General features: G+C 48.2%; 1 protein-coding gene across 3 annotated transcripts; it reads right to left on the bottom strand.

Moving 5' to 3' along the window:
• Positions 1 to 946: 946 nt before the first annotated feature.
• On the bottom strand, positions 947 to 19,545 carry C1qtnf4 (C1q and TNF related 4). Of its 3 annotated transcripts, none has more exons than XM_039104895.2 (3): positions 19,230 to 19,545; positions 5,187 to 5,751; positions 947 to 2,095 (listed from the first exon to the last, which is right to left on the bottom strand). In XM_039104895.2, exon 3 carries the CDS (start codon positions 2,088 to 2,090, stop codon positions 1,110 to 1,112), a length of 981 nt encoding a protein of 326 aa, XP_038960823.1. In that variant the 5' UTR covers positions 2,091 to 2,095; positions 5,187 to 5,751; positions 19,230 to 19,545; the 3' UTR covers positions 947 to 1,109. The 3 variants fall into 3 exon arrangements, with proteins under 3 accessions (XP_038960823.1, XP_038960822.1, NP_001101215.1); XM_039104894.2 differs by lacking the exon at positions 19,230 to 19,545 and adding an exon at positions 16,051 to 16,189; NM_001107745.1 differs by lacking the exon at positions 19,230 to 19,545 and having other exon boundaries at positions 956 to 2,095; positions 5,187 to 5,394.
• Positions 19,546 to 23,348: the final 3,803 nt, after the last annotated feature.

The following is a 23,348-nucleotide window of genomic DNA, read 5'->3' as shown; positions in this document are numbered from 1 at the left end:
TACCTTAGCCCCTGGCTCCTGACCTCCCATGCTTATTCCTAGCTGATCCTTTTCCCTACATACCTAGCTAAGGCTTGGGTCTAGGCAATAAGCACAGTGCATATATGTCTGGTGGTCAGGATTGAAAAGTCTGCTTAACACATGTGGAAAGAAAAGCTGCCCTTAAATAGTGTCAGGTCCTTAACTCCTGTCTTGGTGGCTCTGTGAAAGACAGGAACCCTGTATGCTTGTCACCCAGTCTTAATATTCTCATTTCAAAGCTAACTGAGACGTCGTGGTCTCTGAGACTGCTAAGTCCCCTTGTAGACTGGGAATACAGATTGGACGTCAATGACTCTATTTACAGGAGGATAAAGGGAAAGGTGGGGAAACTGCCTGTTTGTGGAGAGGGAAAGAGTCTTGTTTCACCTCAAACAAGCATCACATGTACATCTCAGCGTTAGGAATGAAGATGGAAGAAGACAGAGGCTGGCTCAGACACTAGGATATGTGTTGTTCTGACTGTTTAGCTCTGTTTTGGCCTCCCAGAGACCATCTCATTTTTGTGTCGACGACCACTTACTCTAACTCGTGCTCTGAGCAAATCTCATCTGGGAGAGCAGGAGCCAGGACAACCAGCCCTTCCTCTCAGTCCTACGCCCTACTGAAAGAAGGGAAAATGCTGTTGTATTCCTAGTGGGTTAGATTTGTAGAATGATGTTCCCTCTCACAGAAAGGCATAATTTGGGCCCAAAGAAGAAAGTCATTGGTCACTGAAGAGAAGTCAGCCAAGGATGCACTGGACACAGACATGAACGAGAGGCCTACTTGAATTTAGAAGACTATGCTTCAAATTCCTACCTTCTCACCCTCAAGGCCTGACCCCCATCTAGGTCCTATGGATTGTCCTAGTCAGTGCGGTCCTGTCCAGTTCCGAGGAGAGGAGGAGGAAAAGGCATCACAGTCATTACACAGGGCAGGACCATAAGGCTGACAGGCAGCCCCACTTTATTGGTAGAGTCCAGGCGTGCTGGGCAGGTAGTCATGCTCCGGCCGGTGGGGCGTTCGGGCCGCGGTCCCGGCTCGGCATGCATGCCCCACGGCTCTCCCAGGCTCCTCCAAGCAGAGGCTCAGAGCTCTGGGGGCTTGAGGGCCGGCGGGGAGGCAGCAGTGAGGTCAGGGTACACCAGGAAGCCAGAGAAAGTGATGTACTTGCCGTGGTTGCTGTAGGCGCCATAGCCATCATGATCGTGGCTAAGCAGCCAGACGGCATCGCCACGCTGCAGTGGCAGCATCACGCTCTGACTCTGCATCTCACGGCGCCTCGAAGCGCCATCGTCGTAAATCATGGCCTGCACCTCGTCGCGGTTCTTCATCAGCTTCACCGACAGCGTCTTGCGCGGCAGCTTGCCCAGCGTGAAGGAGAAGAAATAGGCTCCCGGTAGGCGGCAGCGGAACACGCCGGCCGCCGCGTCGAAGTCGCCGCCTATGTTTACCAGCTCGGTGTCGAAGGCCAGCGGCCGGTGGCGCGGTCCGGGTCCCGCGTCCGAGCCCACCAGGCTGCGCGTGCGCGCCGCGGAGAAGGCCGAGCGCGGCTCCAGGGCTGCGGGGCCGCGCGCAGGCGCGTCAGCATCGGCGTCCGCGTACACCAGGTAGCCGCTAAAGGTGGCGCCGGGCGCGCCGAGCGCGTACTGCGGGGCGCCGTGCAGCCGCAGCCACACCGTGTCGCCGTAGTCGAGCTGCAGCATGGCACTCTGGCTGGCGGCGCGCCGTGCGCCCGGCCGCCGCTGCTCGTCGAAGGCCAGCGCCTGCACCTCGTCGCGGTTGCGCACCAGCATCACCGACAGGCTCTTATGCGGGGCCTTGCCCGCTGTGAAGGAGAAGAAATAGGCGCCGGGCACGCGACAGCGGAACCTCCCGGTGGCTGCGTCGAAGTCACCTCCGATGTTCACGTATACCTTGTCGAAGGTCACCGCCATCTCCGACGTGCCCTCCAGTGGGGTGGTGCGAGCCGCCGAGAAGGCTGACCGCAGCTCCGAGGAGCCAGGCCCAGCCCGGCCCAGTGCCCAGCAGGCCACCGGGCCTAGGAAGCCGAGCAGGAGGAGCAGCATGGCACCTAGGAGTGGAGAGAAGACCCGGGCAGGGGAGGAGGGTTGGACAGTGGCTGCCTCCACCTGTACTTTCTCTTCCTAGCCTTGCTCTTGACCCATAACTTGCTCTCCATTTTCCTTCACACTTAGACTACTAGGTCAGTACTTCTCACTTAAGAGTGCCTCAGTGTCACCAGGAGGGCCTATTACAGCACCCATATTTGTTCTGAGTCTGGAATGGGACCTGAGACTTTGGATTCTTAGTGGTCTGATTAAATCTACCAGAGGTTTTTAGAACCACTGGATTAGACCAGTAATTCTCCAAACTTGTGTTTTTAAGTATGAGAGAATCCTTTTGCAAATAAGACCTGGTGCATATGCCACAGACATGTTGAAATGTTCTGGTTAATGAGGCCTACATCCCTGTCCTCTCTCCTCCTCCCTCATCCCTCTCTGAGCGTTAAAGAGGTCTAAGTTTCCAATAGCCAGCTCATCCTCTGCACTTTCCTGGGACTTTGCTCCTTGGCCTGCCCCTCACGACAGACACTGGCTCTTGTGTCAGTTTCCACCATGACAGTGTTTTAAGTCTTATCTGGGGATGAGTGGAGAAAAGAGCTGCTTTCTAACCCTTTCCTGGCCTCTGCTCCACTCAAGGGTCCACAGGATTTCTGGACTCCCCTGGAGTCCTTCCTGAACTACAGAGGTTCAGCCAAGCTTTAAGTGAGTGCTTTCCCTATGAAAATAGAATGAAGTAAGGAGGGGCTGGAGAAATAGCCCAGCAGTTAAGAGTTTTGCTACCATTCCAGAGGACCCAAGTTTGATTTCCCAGCACCACATGGAGGTCCACAACCATCTGTAACTCTAGCTCTGATGCCCTCTTCTGGCCTCCACTGACAGCAGGCACACATGTGGCACACAGACATATATGCAAGCAGAACACCCATAGTCATAAGTTTCTTTTAATTATCCAGGGAGAGATGGATAACTCCCTTTGTGCTCAGAGGCTGGCTCCTGTGGGAAGGAGAGAGCCAGGGCCGCTGAGGCGGCAAGGGAGGACAAAATAAAACTCTGGTGGTGCTTTGGCAGGATGGTGAGGTCATCAGCTTCATTTGGTGGCGGTGGTAGAATGTGGTGGCAGACACTTAGATCTGGATACCGGTCTCGGAATGAACCGTAAGCACTCTGACACTGAGTCGTGCTCCAGTCACCTTTGGCAATTGTTTTAACTCTCTGAGTAAGGCTTCATCCGTGTAAATATCACGATGGAGGGCCAGCCACACAAATGGGTGGTAAGCATACCCAGACAGCAACTGTCAAGATGCTCTGTGCTGGGACACACCTAGAGGCTTCTGAATGTGATGTAATCGAATTCTTGACATAAAGAGGTGTGTTCGAGCCTCAGTAAGTGGCGAGCTTGGCGAAGCATTATCCAGTCCCTGGAGTCACTAATGGTGAGATTCTAGCCTGCTTTGGAGGAGGGCAGAGACAACTCAGGACATGAGCCTTTCTGGAAAGTACCCTGGGCGTGTGTAGCCCTGTGCCTCTTACAGACTCCAGGGGGCCTGCTGAGAGCTGCCAGGTCCAGCTGTGTAGCTGTGACCCACTCCTGGGTGTTCACCTGCAGTCCACTGCCCAGCTGTTAGAGTAAACTGCTCTGCCCTATAGTTCTAACAAGAAAGACCTCGAGTCCTGCTGAATACTGACTCCTTCCAGAGGATACTTTCCTGATTCTCACACAGCTGTCCTATGGGTTACTTGGTGAGGGTAGGGAGGAGGGAAGGGATCCATCCGAGGTGGTGAAGACTATACCTGAGAAGTGTCCAGTCTATTCTGTTTCCTTCTACAAAGCTCTTTTGGACATGTAGATAAGCCCTCTCCCATTTTATGAATGAGAAATCCGTTGCCTAAACACGGGGTACACGTTTTTAGCTCAAGGTCATCCACTGAACTCTAAGCCTTAAACAGAGGGTTTATTTTTTTTTTAAATGTAGCCTTTCTTTTTTTTTTTTTTTTTTTTTTTTTATTAACTTGAGTATTTCTTATATGCATTTCGAGTGTTATTCCCTTTCCCGGTATCCGGGCAAACATCCCCCACCCCCCTCCCCTTCCTTATGGGTGTTCCCCTCCCAACCCTCCCCCCATTGCCGCCCTCCCCCCTTATTTTTTTCTCATTTCAAACTCAGTGTGCTTCTCTACCAGCTTTCCCTCTTACACAAAGGCCAATGTGTTTCCCGCCTCAGTGACCCCTTTTGCAAAAAACGGAAGAGGCAGGGGGAATGAGTGTTGGAATCTACAGTGAAGGAGGAAGCCAGCAAACAAAGGCAAGCAAACCCTCTGTCGTTTGTCTCCGGAAAGGTGGGAGCTCTCCTACCCTGCAGCTTCTCTAGCAGGTCTGCTCTCGAAGCTCCTGCCCATCGTATTCTTTGCCACCTCCCTGCCAAGCCAAATGCACCCATCGGTGCCAAAGGTTCTTGTGTGCCCAATACCCTTCCTACCTTTATACTCCACTGCACATGTCCCTGAACCCTGGATCCTTCCCTCTAACAACCTTTCCCCAGCAGGTCAGAGGAGGATGGTAAAGTGTCAGGTGGGTCTCAGAGCTCCAGGAAAAGAAATGGCTACATAAAGCTCTGTCCAGGTGAAGCTCAAAATAGTCATCTTCAAAGAGAAAAACTGGGACAGAGAGCTGAGTAGACCCAGAGCCACAGAACCAATGGAGAAGGGGCAGCGATGTCAGACTAAGGGCATTTCCAAGCCCCCAGCGCCTTGTTCCCATATCCCAGTTAACACTGCTTTCAAGTCGTGCCAGAACCCCCCTTGTATCTTCCTTGAAAGTCTGCATCCTTCGAAGAATGTGAGCCCCACTTTTACAGAAGCATCCAATAAATCCCTTGTCACAGGGAAAAATGCCCCCAGAAAGGGGTCCCCGCAAGCCCTTTTTCCATGAGACCTGCCCTCCACTCCTCCCTTTGGAATAAAAGCCCCTGAGCCTCTTTCATGAAAAAAGCGCCCAGGTCCTCCTTTCCAGGAAAAGGGACCGGGTCCCTCGTGCCTCCCGCCGCCCCCGCTTGCAGAGAAGAGAAGCCTGCGCCCCCGCCTCCTCCGGGCTGCCCTCACCTGGCTGGCGGCCGGCGGGTCGGCTTCGGTCCCAGCCGGCGATCCTGCTCGGTGAGGACGCCGGGCTGCACACTGGTCGCCCACGCTGCGGCTTGACCAGGCCTCCGGGGGTGGCGGGGGGCTCAGCCGGCGACGAGTGGGGACCCCGGCAAGGGAGGCGTGAGCGAGTGGGAAGGACAGCAGAAGCTGAAGCGGAGAAGCGCAAGGGCGGGGAGCAGGGGAGGCGGAGGGGAGAGCGGAGGACGAGGGAGGGGCTCCGAGCAGCCGGGCCTGGGGCACCGCACCGAGCCTGCGCTGAGCGTGGGACCCTTCCTCATTCCTGGATCCTGAGCTTTATCCTCTGGGTGCCGAGCACAGGCGTCATTGATCCAAGTTAGCAGGTGGGGAAACCGAGGCCGCTAGAGAGGCCACCCTAGGGTGGCCCAAGTCATCCTACAGAACAGCTTTTTATCTTGTGTAGGGAGAGAGGACTCGGGCAAGGCACGGACAGGGCTGCAAGCAAGGACAGTAGGAGGTGAGGTTTTGTATGGGACAGATGTCCAGGCTGAGTGGCCTTGGGGAAGGTCTGAGGGAAGAGAAGGATAAATGGGTCAGTGTCCTTAGTAAAGTAAGAGGTGAAAATGCCCCACTTTTCATTTCTCACTTCTAAGTCTGCAAATATCCCTCCCCCTGCACCTCGTGTGCTAGCAAGGCTGGAGGAAGGACAAAGCTGCAGGCATCAGCACTTCAGCATGAGACCCTCTGAGAAGAACAAAGGAGGAGCAAGATCCTTGGAATATACTGATTTTTTTTTTTTTTTTTCTGGAAAGGGTTGAGAAGGACAATGGAAGGTCCCTGTGTGGCACATGGACTTTCTGGGGAGCTATGCCCAGGGTAGCAGGAGTCCAGCAACACCTCAGGGCTGGGATCAGCATCTGCCCTCCTACCCCACCCCCACACAGAGGTCTACAGGAGCCCTGGCCCTCAGGAGCTTTCCTTCTGGAATTCTCCACATATCTGGTCCCAGTTACTACAGTATAAGTCATTGCCAGTGGAGAAGTGATGAGCGTGGGAAGCTCCTCCAGGGTGTTGGGTATAAGAGGGCACAAGGCAAAGTGCCTGCCTAGCCCTTGTCAGATCACAAAATGTCTCCTTCTCCTTGAAAGTTGGGGAGGGGGACATTTCAATGGAGAGGGCACCGGGGGTGGGTTGAGTCGCACAGACATGCAGTTGGTAAGACATGCAGAGTTGGGAAAGGCCAGGAGCCAACCTGTGACAACTGTGGCCTTCCTTAGGCACTGGACCCCCCAATCAGGGGAGGAAAGGGGAGGGAGGGAGGGAGGCAGGACATTTGAATACCAGTTGGGGCTGGAAGACACTTGATGCTTAATATGGCAGAGCTCTGAACAGAGAAACCGGGGTGAGGTGGAGATAGATGAGTAACACAGGGTGAGGTGGGGATGGGTGAATAACATGGCAGTAGGCATTGCTTCAGGATCCTGGGAAGGCAGAGGTCGGGAAAGACATGGTGAGGAGCTGCTGGGTGTGGGGGCAGTCAGGAGTGGGGGCGCCACAGAGATACCAGATAGACATTAGGAATTGATAGGGCTCAGAGCAAAGGACCCAGGCTAGGCTGTAGTCTTTGCTTGTTCCTACCTTGTAAATCACTCTGGTTCAAACAGCAGGTGCTGGCAGTACCCTAGCCTGGATGTTGCCTGCACAGGCGTTTGACCCTAACTCGAATTTGCATCTCTCTCCTGGAGCATTCTCGGCTGTGCAGTTAGTAAGGCTAGAGTGATGAAGAGCTAGTACCCCCTAGCAACCCTCCACTAATGAGGGGCATGGGCTTGAAGTGAATACTTCGGCTTCCTGCTTCCTCGGGGAGAACTTCATATACCCAGTTCCAAGATGTGTTCTAGCAGAATTAAACCCTTTTAGGAGCTGGAGAGATGGCTCAGCAGTCAAGAGCACTGGCTGCTCTTCCAAAGGTCCCGAATTCAATTCCCAGCATCCACATGGCAGGTCACATCTGTCTATAACTCTTGTTTCAGTGGATTTGACACCCTCACATGTACTACAAGCAGGCAGAACACCAATGTACATAAACTAAAACAAGAGTTAAGAAAGAAACACCTTTAGCAACAACATAGTAACATCTGCATACTTTAATTTCCTTCTTTCCTTTCAGGCCCCACCAGTTTCCTGTGATTACCTCCTAAATACTGAAATTCATTCTCTCTCTCTCTCTCTCTCTCTCTCTCTCTCTCTCTCTCTCTCTGTGTGTGTGTGTGTGTGTGTGTGTGTGTGTGTGTGTGTGTGTTCATGCATGAAGGTACCATTAAAAAAAGGGAGGAGGAGGAAGAGGAGGTACCCATAGAGGTCAGAAGAGGGTATCTGGTTTGGTTCTCTGGAGCTGAAATTACAGGAGCTGCCTCCTATGGGTGCTGGGAACAGAATTCTGCACGTGCTTTTAACCTTAAGGTCACCTCTCCAGCCTCTGAGCCCAAATTCAGAGTCAGAGTCAGACTGGGTAATTAGTGTCTGTGTGGGATTGCATAGGTGCTTTTCACAGCCATTATCCCGTTTACTTTCTGATCACCCTTTACAGATGAGGGATAAAGAGTTAAGTGCATGGGGTCTGGCTCCAGAATCCATTCCTTCACACAGGGCTGCAGCCTTCTTTACTCTGGTCTTCTCTAGACTTTGTTATCTGAGATGAGATGGGGTGGGCTGGGTGGGGTGGATGGGTAGGGGGAGGACACTGTCCTGCCTGGGGATGCAGCGAATCCAACTTCTCTTGCAACTAAAACAGTTAAAGAGATGCAAGCAGATGTCACTGTGGGAGAAAATAACTTTCTTTGTGTCTTAGCTTCATGTCAACTTGACGAAAGCTAGGACCATTGGAGAGGAGGGAACCTCAGTTGAGAAAATGCTTCCACAGGATCTGGCTGCAGGGAAGCTTGTTGGACACTTTCCTAATTAGTGATTGATGTGGGAGAAAACAGCCTATTTTGAGTGGGGAGACCCATAGGATGGTGGTCCTGGGTGCTGTAAGAAAGCAGCCTGAGCAAGCCATGAGGAGCAAGCCAGTAAGCAGCACCCTCCATGGCCTCTGCATCAGCTCCTGCCTCCAGGTTCCTTCCTTCCGTGAGTTCCTGTCCTGACTTCCCTTCAGCAATGACCAGTAATATGGAAGTGCAGGCAAAATGAACCCTCTTCTCCCCAACTTGCTTTTGGTCATGGTGTTTTGTCATAGCAATATAACCCTCAGTAAGATACTCACTTTCTTATTTACCTTTTTTATATGGACTCTCTTTATAGCCTGGGTTAGCCTTAAACTCTCCATGTAGTTATGCCATTAGTCCCCAAATGCTGAGATTGCAGGCATATGAATCCATGCCAGCACCTAGAAAGTGCTTGTTTGTTTAGTCTTTTTACATTTCATGTGTGTGCTCACATGTATTTGTGTGTATGAGCACATGCATTTGTGTGTGTCATGGTGCAAATGTGGAGGTCAGAGTACACCTTGTGGGAGTTGGTTCTCTCCTTCCCTTTGTGAGTTCTAGGTGTGAAACCCAGGTGGCAACTGCAAGGCCAGTCAGTCCTTTCTCTCTTTGTGTGAGTCAGTCTGAGAGGGCCTACCTCTGCTGGCAGCCAACTCTGCTCACCTACTTTTCTTTCCATCTTGGAATGTGCACTTGAAGGACAGCCGGCACTTTGACAGTGAAGTGCTGGGAGGTACAGCTTCTACCCAGCAGGATGCTTGGATGAATGTGCCTTAGACCTTGCCTCAAGGAGACAACACTTGTCAGTCAGTGGTGGGCACACCTTCAATCCCAGCACTTGCAAGGCAGAGGCAGTTGGATCTCTGTGAGTTTGAGCCCAGCCTTTTCTACAGAAGGAGTTCTAAGACAGTCAGGATTGTTTCATAAAGAAACCCTGTCTTAAAAAAAAAAAAAAGAAAAAGAAAAAGAGAAAGAGAAAAAAGGAGATAACTCTTTAACCCTTTAGTGGGACAGTAGGGACCTCAAAGAGGAAGCATTTTCGGCTGAGTTGGGGGATCAGAGAAGGTGACATGTAGGAATGGCAAATGTCTACACAATGACGAGGATGATAAGGGCTCTGACTTAGTGAGTGGGGTGTAGATGGGGGAGTCGGGGTGAAGGACCCAATTAAAGGTAAAGAGTCTGATATGAGTGACAGTGTGGGGGAGGCACAGAGAGCAGTTGGGAGACGGAGCTGCATGTGCCAAATGTAAAAAGACAAAAGAAAAAAAGAGAGAAGGGACAGAGGGAAGAAGGAAGCCTGTGGAGGAAAGAATGTGGCTGCATCTAGGTAAGCGTGGCCTATGCAGGAGAAGGCGAAGTAATGGGGGAGATTAGAAGGGAGACTCCATGGGTACCAGAGAACACGAGGACACAAGCTCACAATTTAATTAGCTTCGTGGCTTGCCAAAGGATTACAGGAGCATTAGCAAAGCTTGGGAGTCTAGGGACCTTGCTGGGAGTTGAGGGGAAGTTAATGAGAAAGAGGACAACACGCCCCAGGGAGAAATGAAAGAGGAGGACTTGTCAGTCAAGCAGAGGAGCCAGCAGGAGAAACAGATGTCAGGACGCTGAGCCTCTGCCTCCCTAGAAGATTGCAGACCTCCAGGGGAGCAAACAGGTAGGGTTCCCAAGTCAGGCTCCTGTCCTACGGCCCACATAGGTGTCCATCCTTTGAGTACCTGGTAAGTCACTTGAAGCAGGAAAACCTGGGAGTGGCTATGGAGCTCAAGTCCCCATGTTTACCTGGCCCTTTTCCTAGGAGGGCCCAAGGCTCTAACACTTGATAGATGGCAGAACTAAAGCCCTCGTCTTCATGTGAACAGGAAGGTGAGCTGCTCTTAACTGGATGTGGCAAACTTTATTTTCCAAGGACTATTGGGTCTATGCTTGCTCCTATGACATTGCCATGCCAATAAAAGGGTGTTAAAGTCAGTAGTAAAAGGGCTGCGCCTGCCTGGATCTTTCTCTTTTGAAACTGCTCCACTTGGAGTCCAACCACCGCATCCTAAGAAAGCCAAAGACTCACACAAGGCCCCTGTTGGCTTACAGACAATTCCATATAGCTCGCATCATCACCTACAGCCATTACGACCTGCGCTGCCACTCAGTATGGCCTGACGACGCATAAGAGGACTGCTTGCTACCCAGGACCTCCATCAACCCCTTCTCTTCTCTCTCCCCGCTCCCCTTCTCTCTCTCTGTCTGTCTGTCTCTGTCTGTCTGTCTCTGTCCTCTCCTCCCCCCCACCTCTCTCCTCGCTCCTGTTTCCACATGTTCCTGGCCAACCTCTCTTGCTCTCTCTGTCTTCCCTGTCCCCCACTTCTTTACCTCTTCCCTCTTTCCAGGTCTCTGCTCCCCTCCCTTTCCCCACAGTAAACTTTCTGTATCTCAGGTCTGTTGCATGGTGTGATTTCTCAGGGGGACACCTTGGCATGGGCCTCCAGATACCCTCTTACTCTCGTCACTGCCGCATTATAATTCCCTAACAGTCCCTGTGTAGATGTTGTGGCCTACAGACCTAGTTAGAACCAGCTACTTACTTGCGCAGGGTCCAGTGCAAAATTAAAATATGGCATTCCTATTTTAAAATTAAGTTTAGAGGAAGCCACACAGCAGGAAACCTGTACAGAGGGGAGTGTCAGGTCCAAAGAAACTCCTGTGCCCAAATTCTGGAAGGTAGACAAAGGCAGCATCCCTTAGAAATGTGGGAAGCTACTTTCCACTTTCCAAAAGGAGTCATTCTCCTTGTTTCTACCGAAAGGGACTCATGGTTTTACCATTAAAACACACACACACACACACACACACACACACACACACACACACACACACACATATATATATATATATATATATATATATATATATGTATATGTGGTCCATGTTAGCTTCCATGTTCCCTCAGTGCCTACTCACAAGTACTTACTATGCACTTCAACCCCCACCTCCATCCCAGATCACTGGCTCCCTTCCTTCCAGGTGCCCATTCCCTTATAACCCTGAATATATGTCATTGTTGTCGCCCACCCCCTTCCCCCATCACTTCTTTGCTTTCCAGGAGCCTTGGCAGTTAGGAATAAACTTTCCCTCTTTTCATCCATGGAATGGCTGTTTTGGTTTCTTTACTGCACCCCATGAGTTCAGGGATAAGGTGTAGTTTTGTAGCAGAGTGCATGCGGTTTGATATCCAGCAAGTATGGTGGGCCAGCAAGATAGCTCAGCAGGTAAAGGCACTTGTCACCAAGCTCCAGGACTTGAGTTTGGTCCCTCAGATCCACATGGAGGAAGAAAGGAATTTACTCTGAAAATTAATTGTCCTCTGACTATCACAGAGAAAGAGAGAGAGAGAGAGAGAGAGAGAGAGAGAGAGAGAGAGAGAGAGAGGAAGAAGAAGGAGGAGGAGGAGGAAGGAGAGGAGGAGGAGGAAGGAGAGGAGGAGAAGGAGGAGGAGAAGGAGGTAGAGGAAGAGGAGGAAGAAGAAGAATTTCTCATCTCTGCCTCCATTGGGAAGAGAGCAGATCCTTTATGAAGACTCCTGTCTTGGCTTTACAGGTAAACAAGAATGACATCAGGAAAAAAGTACGGCACCTAATGGGAAAGTTCCACATTGGGCTGGTGTACAGTCAACAAATCAGTGAGGTGCTCGGTCAGCTGACCAACCTGGTGAGCACACCTGGGCTTCCTTCATTCTGCGTGTCATCCCTCCCTATACAGAGCTTCCACGAGGAACCATGGCCATGTTGCTATGCAGCCTGGTTAATTGCTAGTTTAGAGAATGGGGCAGTGGTTTACAGAATGAGTGGTTAGTAGTTAGTAGTTTAGAGATGTGTAGTTAGTAGTTGGTAGTTTAGAGAATGGGGCAGTAGTCTAGGTGAGGTTTTAGCCCTTCTGTTCAGTGCTGGGACTCTCAGTACTCCAGCTGTTTCCATGTGAGGTCTGCAGACCTCTGGGGATCCACGAGATGAAATCTGTTCTCATCACAACACTAAAATGCCTATATCTTCTCTCTCTCTCTCTCTCTCTCTCTCTCTCTCTCTCTCTCTCTCTCTCTCCACACACACACACACACACACACACACACACATATGGGGTTTTTTTGTAGTCCTGATTGTCCTGGAATCCTCTCTGTAGACCAGGCTGGCCTTGATATCACAGAGATCCACCTGCCTTTGCTTCCCATGTGCCACTACACTTGGCTATATTTATTTATTTTACTCAAGATAAAACCCAGGATCTCATGAATGCTAGGCAAAGTACATTAAAAAAAGGGGTGAGGGGGAGACGCTAGAGAGATGGCTCAGTGGTTAAGAGCACTGACTGCTCTTCCAGAGGTCCTGAGTTCAATTCCTAGCAACCACATGGTGGCTCACAACCATCTGTAATGGAATCCGATGCCCTCTTCTGGTGTGTCTGAAGACAGCTACAGTGTATTCAATGTATTTGTATATAATAAATTAATAAATAAATAAGTTAATTAATTAATTTTTTAAAAAGGTACCTTGTACAACTGTTTCTGTTTTGCCTGTCCAGATTGACCTAGCCATAGTATGAGTGAAGAAGCCTCCGGGATGAACCCAGGTCCAGCCGGAGCATCCTTTGCAGTTTGCTTTTGACAGATGAGGGGACAGTGCAAGGTTGAATCCTTTTTTGTGTTTGCTGAGATGAGTGCCTGCCAAGAAAAGCTTGAGACATGAATGCAATCCTCAGCCCAGCCTAGCAGACTCTGGATAAGGAGGAGAGGAGCAAAGAGAGGCACGAAATGGCAGGGGACTGGGGAGCCCAGGGTCATACACCACTCAAATCCACCTTTAAAAGACAAATAGGTGACACAGATGACGTGCAATGTGACCAGTAGGCAAAGGAATTTCTAAGGGGAGGAACTCAAGGAAGCTCAGTGAAGAAGGTGACACCTAAATACAGTCATGAAGGCCATGGTGGATTTTGTCACATAACAATGGCAGGACCAGGGACCACCAGGTAACTCTCTCAGAGAAACAATAAAGAATCATGGTGAAGGGGGCTGGAAAGATGGCTCAGTGGTTGAGTGCTCACTGCTTACAGAGTACAGCAGGCTGGGCAGAAAATAGAGTACCACCTGCAGCTTCAGCTGGAAAAGGAAACATGGTGGCAAGCTGTAGCTAGCATCCGAATGCTCTGATTTGAACCAGCTCCAGCACTAATTATATACTCTCATTGTGTACTTGGTTTCCCCACCTCTAAAATGGAGCTGGGCTTAGCGGCTCAAGCCTGTAATATCAGTACTTGGGCAGAAGAAGTAGGAGGATCAGGAACTGAAGGCCAGCTTTTGGTGCACAGTACGTTTGAAGCCATCCTGGGCTACATGAAACTCTGACTTAAACTCCTCTCCTCAAAATACATATATGCCTCGCTGACTTGTGACAAGCATTCACAGATACACTTGGTTCTAAAACACTTAGTCCAGAGCCTGGCATGTTATATGTTCTCAATGTATGCTGTCAGTAGTGTAAGGTCTGCTTGAAAAATGAATAGGGCTGGGGATGTAGCTCAGTGAAGGAGTGTTTGTTTCATATGCGTGAGGCTGTGGATTCGATCTCTACCACCGTAGAAAAAGGAGAACACATTAGGACTGGTGTATCGGGCTGGAGGTGTAGCTCATAGGTAGAATGTGTCTCTAGCCTGCACAAAGCACCAGGTTCGAGCTCCAGCACCGCATATACCAGATATGCTATGCTTTTAATCCTGGCACTTGGAAGTAGAGGCAGGCGGACCAAAGTTCAAGGTTTTCTAGCCAACTAGAGCTATATTAGACCCTGTATCTGTGTGTGCTAGTGTGTCTCTGTGTGCGCCTGTGTGTATGAGTGCATGTGTGTGTCTCTGTGCACATGTGTGTGCACATGTGTGGACGTGCACGCACCTGTGCATGTGTGTGTGCAAGCGTGTGGGCGAGTATGACATTTAAGGCCTCTACAGTAATTTATAGTTCTTCCCTCCGCTAAGCCCGCCTGTGTCTCTGTGTTCTAATTTCCATTTTTCTTTTGGATGCTGGCCTCTATGGAGTGACAATTTTGGCATTTTGGTTTCTTTTAAAAACGCAAATAGTATAAGAATATGTTTTCATTTTAATCCCAGGTGTGGGGTATGGGGCTGCTTCAGAGTGTTCACAGCAGCTGACTATGATTTGCCTTGTGTGACTGTGTGACATCTGGAATTCTGGAGACTCTCTAGAGGGTATATAAATGCTAGGGCCCTGAGAGGTGGGGTGGGTTGTTGGTTGGTTGCTGTTGGTCAAGGTTGGTTAAGTTATTGTGATTAAAAAAGAAAGAAGGGGCTGGAGAGATGGCTCAGTGGTTAAGAGCACTGACTGCTTTTCTAGAACTTCAGAGTTCAACCTGGTGGCTCACAATCATCTTTAATGAGATCTGATGCTCTGAGGGGGGAGGGGGGCAGAGGCAGGCTAGGGAGGTGAGCGGTTGAGAGCACTGGCTGTTCTTCTAGAGGACACAGGTTCAATTCCCAGCAGCCATATGGCTGTTCACAACTGTCTGCAACTCCAGTTCCAGGACTTCCAACACCCTCACTCATACTTGTGGGCAAAACACTTATGAACATAAAATAAAAATAAATTATATATTTTTTAAAAAAAGAAAGAAGAAATTAGATATCTTGACGATGGAACTCAAACCTGCCCCAAGGAACTTGACACCCTGAATCAGCAGAATATAGTCTAATGATATGTCACCCCCTTTCCCTCTATACTTTTCTCTCCTGTCTAATGTTAGGGGGACTGAAAGGGTAGAAGAAAAAAGAACCCATAAAGAAGTCAAAGTCCAGTTACTGCATTTTTGCGTGGTTTGAAACACTCAGGACTGTCTCTTTGGTTCTGAAGCCATCTGGCCACTTCCACCACTCAGCTGCTTGCCCACCTCCGTTGCTGAACCTTTATGTCTGACTTGAACTCAGAAAAACCTGGCTGTCTATCTTCTCTCCACCATCTCTTTCCTGCCAACAACTCCAACATTTCTGGCTTGCCTGCTGTGTTGTTTTTCTCTTAAACTCTATAACATTGTCCTAAACTCGAAGTGTTCTTACCAACTAAGACATATCCTATCCTCAAACTCCAAAAACAAACAAATAAAAAAAAAAAACCAAAATTTCAGAGATGTTGACAAAAATGGGGTAAACCTGATCATAACGTGCTTAAGTGCCATCGAGACTTCATTCTGGAGTCAGAAGGCTGCAGTCCTCTCAGAATAACTTCCCTCATGGCAAATATTATAGTGCCTCGTATCCAACACACAGTGAAATCTATAGAGAACAGAATCAGTTTAAAAAATCAACATAGGGCTGATGAGATGGCTCCCAGGGAAAAGCTCTTGCTGGCTTAGTTTGCTCCTCAGAAGGAGTGGAAGGAGAGAATAGAATTCACAAGGTGATGTTTGCCTCCACATGCACACTGTGCCACGTGTGCAACCTCATTATTTATAAATAAATAAATAAATAAATAAATAAATAAATAAATAAATACACGTAATATAAGGAATATAAAGGTTAGGATCCTTGGCTCAGCTCTGATCCAAGGGTACAATGCCAACACTAGTTAGCCCTCATGAACACTGCACTGTGTTGGATGATCTGTGGATGGTCCAGCATATGTGGGAAGCAAGAGGTCATGCCACAAGTGGGAAGCCTAAAAGCAATTCCAGATTCAAGCTCACTCATAACCACTTTCTCTCCAAGTACTTTAAAACCTCTGTCAGGAAGCTACTTTCTCTAAGTTTTTATATTTACCCAAACTCTCTACAGTGAATGGGTATTTATTGCTTTCACTTCAAAATTAAGAGGTGGGTGGCACTTACTGCTCTTGCAGAAGACCTAGGTTCAATTCCCCATTATCCATAAGGCAGCTCACACTTGTCTGACTCCAGTTCCAGGAGATCCATTGATGCCCTCTTCTGACTTTCACAGGCACTGCATGCACAGTTTGCACAGGTAAAACACTGACAGGTGAAATAAAAATTAAAAAAAAAAAAAAAATAAATAAATAAATAGGGGTTGGGGATTTAGCTCAGTGGTATAGCACTTGCCTAGCAAGCACAAGGCCCTGGGTTCAGTCCTCAGCTCTGGGAAAAAAAAGACAAAATAATACATAAATAAATGGAACTAGACATGGAACAATTCACACTTGAAATTCCAGCATTTAAGAGGATGAGACAGAAGGGTCTTGAGTTCAAGGCCATTATGGGCTGCATAATGAGGCCCTGTCGACAAACAAAATGAAATAAAAAAGTTAGCTTTTTGTTTGTTTGTTTTTTCAAGACAGTTCCTCTGTGTAGCCCTGGCTGCCCTGGAACTTGCTCTGTAGACCAGGCTGGCCTCGAACTCAGTGATTTGACAACCTCTGCTTCCCAGGTGCTGTGATTTAAGGTGTGTGCCACCACTGCCTGGTTTATATCAAGTTATTTTTTCCAAAAAATTTTTTTCAGAGTAGAACCAGAGAGATGGCTCAGAGATTAGGAATACTGGTTGCTTTTGCAAAGGACTTGGGTTTGGTTTCCAATCCAATATGGCAGCTCATACCCTCTGTAACTCCAATTTCAGGGGATCAAACTCCCTCATCGGGCCTCTTGGTTGGTTGCATGCAAGTTGTACACAGGCACACATGCAGGCAAAACACCTATACACAGAAAAAAAAATGAAATTTAACTTGTTGTTTCTAAATTTTTTTCAGAGTGAGGAAAGACCTTTAAATATGATAAAAATCCAAAAATTATTTCAAAAGTTGATGGGTATATTTTACTGTTGCTTAAAAGAGGAGGATTGGGTGAAGTGGCCCATGCCTGTAGTTCTAGTACTTGGCAGGCAGATGTAGAAAGATCGTGAGTTCAGGGCCAGTCTGGAGTACATAGGAAGCTCTAGGTCTAAGATAGGAAATAAGACTGTATCTTCAAAATAAGCAAGCACAGCTCCTGAACACACACACACACACACACACACACACACACACACACACACACACACACACACACGGCTGACAAGGGGTTAAGAGCTCTGGTTGCTCTTCCAGAGGCCCCTGGTTTAGTTCTCAACACACACACTGTCACTCACAGCCTGCTGTAGCTCCAGTTCCAAGGGACCTGATGTTCTCTTCTGGCCTCTAGGGATACCAGACACTCAGGTTGTGAGTGGACACACATACAAGCAAAATACCTATAACATTAAAAATAAAAAAGGTGTGGTAAGTAAAGGTCCTTGCTGCCAAGCCTGACAATCTGAGTTTGACCCCCAGAACCCCTCTGATGGAAGGAGAGAACTGATTCCTGCAGGTTTTTCTTGATCTCCTCACTTGGGCTGTGGCAGGAATACAGATACCCAAGGAGTAAATAGATGAATGTAATTTTAAAAATAGAAATACAGGTCTTGGGGTTGGGGATTTAGCTCAGTGGTAGAGCGCTTGCCTAGCAAGCACAAGGCCCTGGGTTCGGTCCCCAGCTCCGGAAAAAAAAAAAAAAAAGAAATACAGGTCTTTCCACCCCTGTCTTAGTCACTGTTCTGTTGCTGTGAAAAAACCATGACCAAGGCAACTCTTATGAAATAAAACATTTAACTGAGGACTTGCTTACAGGTTCCAAAGGGTAGTCCATCATCATCACGGTGAGGGCATGGTGGCACTCATGCACAGCACTGGAACAGTAGCTCGGAGCTACGTCCTGACCCAAAGGGTGGGTGGGGAGAGACAGAGACAGAGACAGAGACAGAGAGATAGAGAGACTACTCGAGGTTTGGTATAGGATTTTGAAATGTCAAAGCCCACTCCCCGAGATGTCCTTCCCAAAACAAAAGAAAAAAACCACAACGAACCTTAGCTGCGTGGTGGTGGCATATACCTTTAATTTCAACATTCAGGAGGCAGAAGCAGGTGAGTGTGAGGCCAGCCTGTTTTAGAGTGAGTTCCAGGACAGCCAAGACTACAAAGGGAAACCCTGCCTTGAAAAACAGAAAACAAAAACCAAACCAGCAAAGAGAACCCCTATTGACAGACACACTTCCTACATACAACAAAGCCACATCTCTTAATCCTTCTAGTTCTTTCAAATAGTGCTACCCGCTGGGGACTAATCATTGAGATATATGAGCCTACGAGGGTCATTCTTATTCAAACCACAACAATCTCTTTTCTTAAAATTCTGCTGGACTAAGCTATCTCAAGTTAACTTAAAAGCTTGATTCTGACAACCAAATATGAGATTTCTCTCCCAGAGTGGTATTTTGTGCAAGTATGATGAAGGTAGGCCCGCTTGTGGCTACCAATCTCACCAAACAGGTTTCTCCCCACATAAGCACTACTGGGCTAACCTACTGGGGTGAAGGGCAGCAGGAGTTAAGTGGGCAAAGCCATGAATTGGGTCATCTCTGAGCTCCCTGCTCCCCCAGGCAGGAGCCCGGGTGTCTGGTTGAAAGCAGGGAACTATTTAAGGGCGGCACTTACCATTGATATTAGCATTTTTACCATCCTTACTCTAGCTCAGAGCCTAGTGTTATATTCTAGAATATCATACTCCAATACATTTGGGGGTGTGGAAACACATTGAAGACACACCCATCAGGTGTTTCCTGAATCAGCTTTACATATTTCTCTGATGCTGGGCTTTCTCTGCTGTACCACCATGGCCCTTTCCTGGAACTTAACTCAAGGTCTCCTCAGCACCCTGGTTTTGCAGCTCATTTGGAATGGCTAGGTGCCTTAGCCTTCTCTCATCGTTTCTTCCCTTGCAGAGGTTCATTGCCTTCTCTAAACCATGTTTGCCTCTCCTCTGCCTGGCTTTGCAATGTCCCCCAGGGACAACGAGGAAAACCCAGGCTGAGTACCCAGCCTTCCCTGACAACTGCCAGTTCATTCCCAAGAGGAGCCCAGTCCTCGACTCATTCCACTGACACTGAAAATAAGTCAGTGATACATTTGTCCCTTTTGAGAGCCCTGATTTCTGAGGACTCACCTTTCCCCCAGCTCTTATGCCTTTTAAGTGGTGTTAGTTACCTCTGTGATGCTCGGCGGGCGTCTTTGGTTCCGTCCTCCTTTCTCCCACTGAGCCATTTTCTGCAAATGGCATGTCCTCATTTCTTCTTTAGACCTTCCTACACTATTTGTACCACATTGCCATCTAGTTTCTAAATCCGAGATAACTTTTCTCTGACTTACCTAACTCATCTAAAGCATAGACTCAGTCTTTACCCAACATGCCCTTCCCTCTTTAGTTAGCTACCCCTCTGATTTTTGAGAGGTCTCACACCATAGCCTAGGCTGGCCTCAACCTTGTGGCAATAGTTCTGCCTCTGCCTGCCAAGTGCTGAGATGAGAGGTGCCAAGCCTGGCGGTGGTTCCTGGCTTACTGACTGACAGCACCAAGCATCCCCTTTCATGATCAGAAGGAATTTTAGGAGAGAAGCTTCAGGGAGGCAGGAGGGGGCTGTAGAAACTGACATTGGCTCCCCTAATCTTGCCTCTGGGTCATGGGAATCAAATATCAAATATCCTGCATATCAAATATTTATGTTACTATTCATAACAGCATAATTACAGTTATGTAGCAGCAATGAAAATAATTTTATGATTGGGGTCACTGCACATGAGGAAATGTATTAAAGGGTCACATCATTAGGGAGGTTGAGAACCACTGGCTTAGCTGGGGGAGATTGTAGTGGCCGCAGTGGTGGCAGTGTCCCAGTCCACTGCTATACAGCCTTTGGAGGGTGACTGGGCAGTTCAAAATAGCCTTCCAAAGGGATTTGGCTTCCACGTCTGTGTCTGGTTCCTCCCACACTATCATCTGTGTGCTGTGTTACACCCAGATGTGAATTCTACCTCTCTGGTGTTTACTAGCAAATTACATCGTTTTGTTTTCTCATTTGGAAACTGGGGATATTATCTGGATTGTGGGGTCACTGTAAACATCTGTGTGTACCTGCACTCTGCTTAGCTCACGTATCCCACATTCTTGGAGAACTGTCCCAGCTCTTAGTTTTATTCTGTAGATGAATTTTGATTTTTTTTTCTTTGTGACTGACCAAGGGGAGGACAGGAATGTAGATAATTTGGGGGAAAGATAGGCGATGAGGGGGTGGACAGGAATTTCAAACAGGCAAGGAGGAATTAGGCTGTTTAAAACATCTGTGACTGCAGAACTCTACACCCACTTTCCATTTATAAATAGCCTGTCTCTCAGCTTGGCTCCTCCTGCACAAAGGCTGCAGTGGAAGAAACAGATAGCAGCTGCTAGGGGACAAACACAGAACAGAGGCTGCAGAACTGGGCCCGTGGGGCCAGGATGTAGGAATCAAAAGGAGGTAGGGAGAAGTCTTGGGAGCCAGGGGTCAGAAAAAGATATTGCCCATTGCCCTTGGGGTAGGTAAAATTGCAAGAGACTCCTGTGCCCTGGTCATGACAGAGCTAGCTGGAGGCTTATCTATCACCTTCTGCCCTCCTTTGGTGGACAGACAAGATAGACTGCTGAGACAGCTGGGCAGGGACACACCTCTAAGGCAGCACTCCTGAAAACCTAGTGGTGACTTTTCTGAAGGGCAGGGTAGAGAGGACTCCAAGGTTTCTGCCTTAGGACATAGGGTCTTAATAACATGTTTAAGAAACTTTGAGAGTAGTACTGCTACAGGCTTGCGAATAGAAGCTATGTAAATCAAGTGTGGGGATTCTGTGAAACGTCCAGGCAGATATATGCAGGGACAGCTGGACACTTATCCAAGTGTCTGCTGAGTATCTAGAATGTGTGACTCTGTTCTGGGTGCTTGTTCAGTGGCCTTGAAGAAAGGCTAGGACAGCCAGAAAAGCAGTCCTGCTGCTTTTCAATTCCTCTATGAATTTTATTGACTTTGCTCTGTTATCTGTAAAATACCTTCTCTCCTTCTAGCAGTAATAGTTGCAACACATGAAATACTAACTGGACCCATATACTTGATTTAATACTCCAATAAGCAATATTTCTTAGAGATGAGAAAGTTGAATTCAAGTGGGTTAAAGCTTTACCTTATGGTTCAGTTGTAGAGTGTTTGCCTTGTGTGCACAAGCCCTGGATTCAATTAACAGCCCCATAAAATCAAAGCCAAACCAACCCAGCAAGAAACACAAGTAACTTAACTAAAATTTCACAGCTGGCGAGAGCTAGAAACTGCTCCCATTTCACCATCCTGCCTCCCAGTGCCTCACTATTCTTAAGAACAACTCAGAGACTTGGTATAGGCACTTGCTGCCAAACCTGGTGACTGGAGATTAATCTCTGAAGTAGAGAACAGACTCCTACAGGTTGTCCTTTGGCTTCTATCTGCATCCATGGCCTTAGCAGACCTCCCCATCTCCAGCTGCATGAGCACACAACTTAAAGATTGAAGAGGCCAATGTCAATCTTTAATGACTGTCCAGCTAGATATGAACGACCCCTCTTGGTGACTCCACAGTGCTCATACCACTCTGCCAGCAGTCAGCAGTGTTGCAGCACAGCTCAGTGAGTGCACTAAGCCTTGCTGGTTTACGGATGGTTTCAGCTAATCCAACACTCCTTTATTCTGTACGTGTATGGAGCACGCATGCTTGCCATCAGACATCTTTACCTGATGAGCTGTCTAGGTTTTTCATGATCTTATCATTTGTGTCTCTCAGGGGACAGCAAACAGGCCTTCTGTCTTCTGCTTCCCAGAGCCCTCAACTCTCCTACCTATTCACTGACAAGGAAGCAGGGGCACTTCTAACCCCCAAGTGTTGATTCCTCGGGGGGAGGAGAGGCCAATATTGGATTGCAGGGGAAAGCGAGCAGAACAAAGTGTGGCTGTTCCCATTCTCGCCCCTCTCCTTTGTTTTTAGTTAAGACATTCTCAGTTCTGCCACCAGGAAGGCAAGGGTCCCAGACTGGATAGAGAACATGCAATTCTGGGTCTTGTCCTTACCTACCTTTGCCACTTCCTGTTACTCTGAAGCAGATGCAGTGCCTGACACATTTTCCATGGAAACCTGGCTTTTCTAGGGAATTCTTTTGGCTGCCTTTCTGAGTCAGAGGTGATGCCACAAAGTTTCAATCGCAGAGTTGGAGGCTTAGTGTCAGTTTGTACCTTCGCAACCCTGCTCACGCACAACTGCCTTGTCCTTTGTCTTGCTGTCCTCTAAGTCTCTGTTCTCTGCCTATATTTTGCTGTAACTAGAATCTATTTGCTGTAATCAGAATCTATTTGAAGATGTTCTTCAGAGTGTGGCAAGTTTATTCCAGAACGTATGTTTTAATACAAATTGTACTTAAATGGTTGTAGACAAGAGATTTTTAACACATAGACACTGCTAGGCCCTTAAGATTTCTCTTTTGCCAACATGTGGATGAAGAAAAGTCATGTAGGCATAACTGGTAGAAGGTAACATTCTCATCTCCTCTAGAAAAATATAGCCTTAAAAAAAAAAGAAAGAAATGGGCCAGGTGTTGTGACAAAGACCTTCAATTCCAGCATTCTAAAAGCAGAGGGAGATGATGTCTTAAATTTGAAGGCAGGGCCTCTGGAACTGGAGTTAAGGGACAGTTTTGGGCCACCTAGTCTGAATACTGGCAAAGTGAACTCAGGTCCCCTGAAACCGTGAGTCTTAACTGCTGCTGTTTCTCCAGCCCACTCCAGTTAGTTTTTCTAGAAATCCCAATAGGGAGCTGAGCACCATGTCTGTCAGATTTATAATCCCAGCAAATGGGAGGCTGAGGTCAGCATTGCCTACACAGCAAGACCCTGTCTCAGCTAAACTAAGCTAGGCCATTTTTAAACCAGCTGTGCCCAGGCCTGTGATTCCAACATGGGAATATCAGGAAGTCAAAGGCAACCTAAGCTATAGAACCTTGGTTGGCCTACAGCTCACTATGTAGATCCGCCTGCCTCTGCCTTCCAAGGGCTGGGATTAAAGGCATGTACCGCCACACTCAGCTAGTATTTGTTTTGTTTTTAAAGATTTAGCCATTTATGTATAATATAAAAGCACACTGTAGCTATCTTCAGACACACCAGAAGAAGGCATCAGATCCTATTACAGATGGTTGTGAGCCACCATGTGGTTGCTGAGATTTGAACTTAGGACCTCTGGATGAACAGTCAGTGCTCTTAACCACTGAGCCATCTCTCC

This window comes from Rattus norvegicus, chromosome 3 (genome assembly GCF_036323735.1).
Source record: "Rattus norvegicus strain BN/NHsdMcwi chromosome 3, GRCr8, whole genome shotgun sequence".
NCBI lineage: Eukaryota > Metazoa > Chordata > Mammalia > Rodentia > Muridae > Rattus > Rattus norvegicus.
This window is presented reverse-complemented; position numbering and strand designations above follow the sequence as displayed.

Coding starts and splice junctions, on each gene's coding strand:
- C1qtnf4 (XM_039104895.2), bottom strand. CDS start 2,090: ATGCTGCTCCTCCTGCTCGGCTTCCTAGGCCCGGTGGCCTGCTGGGCA.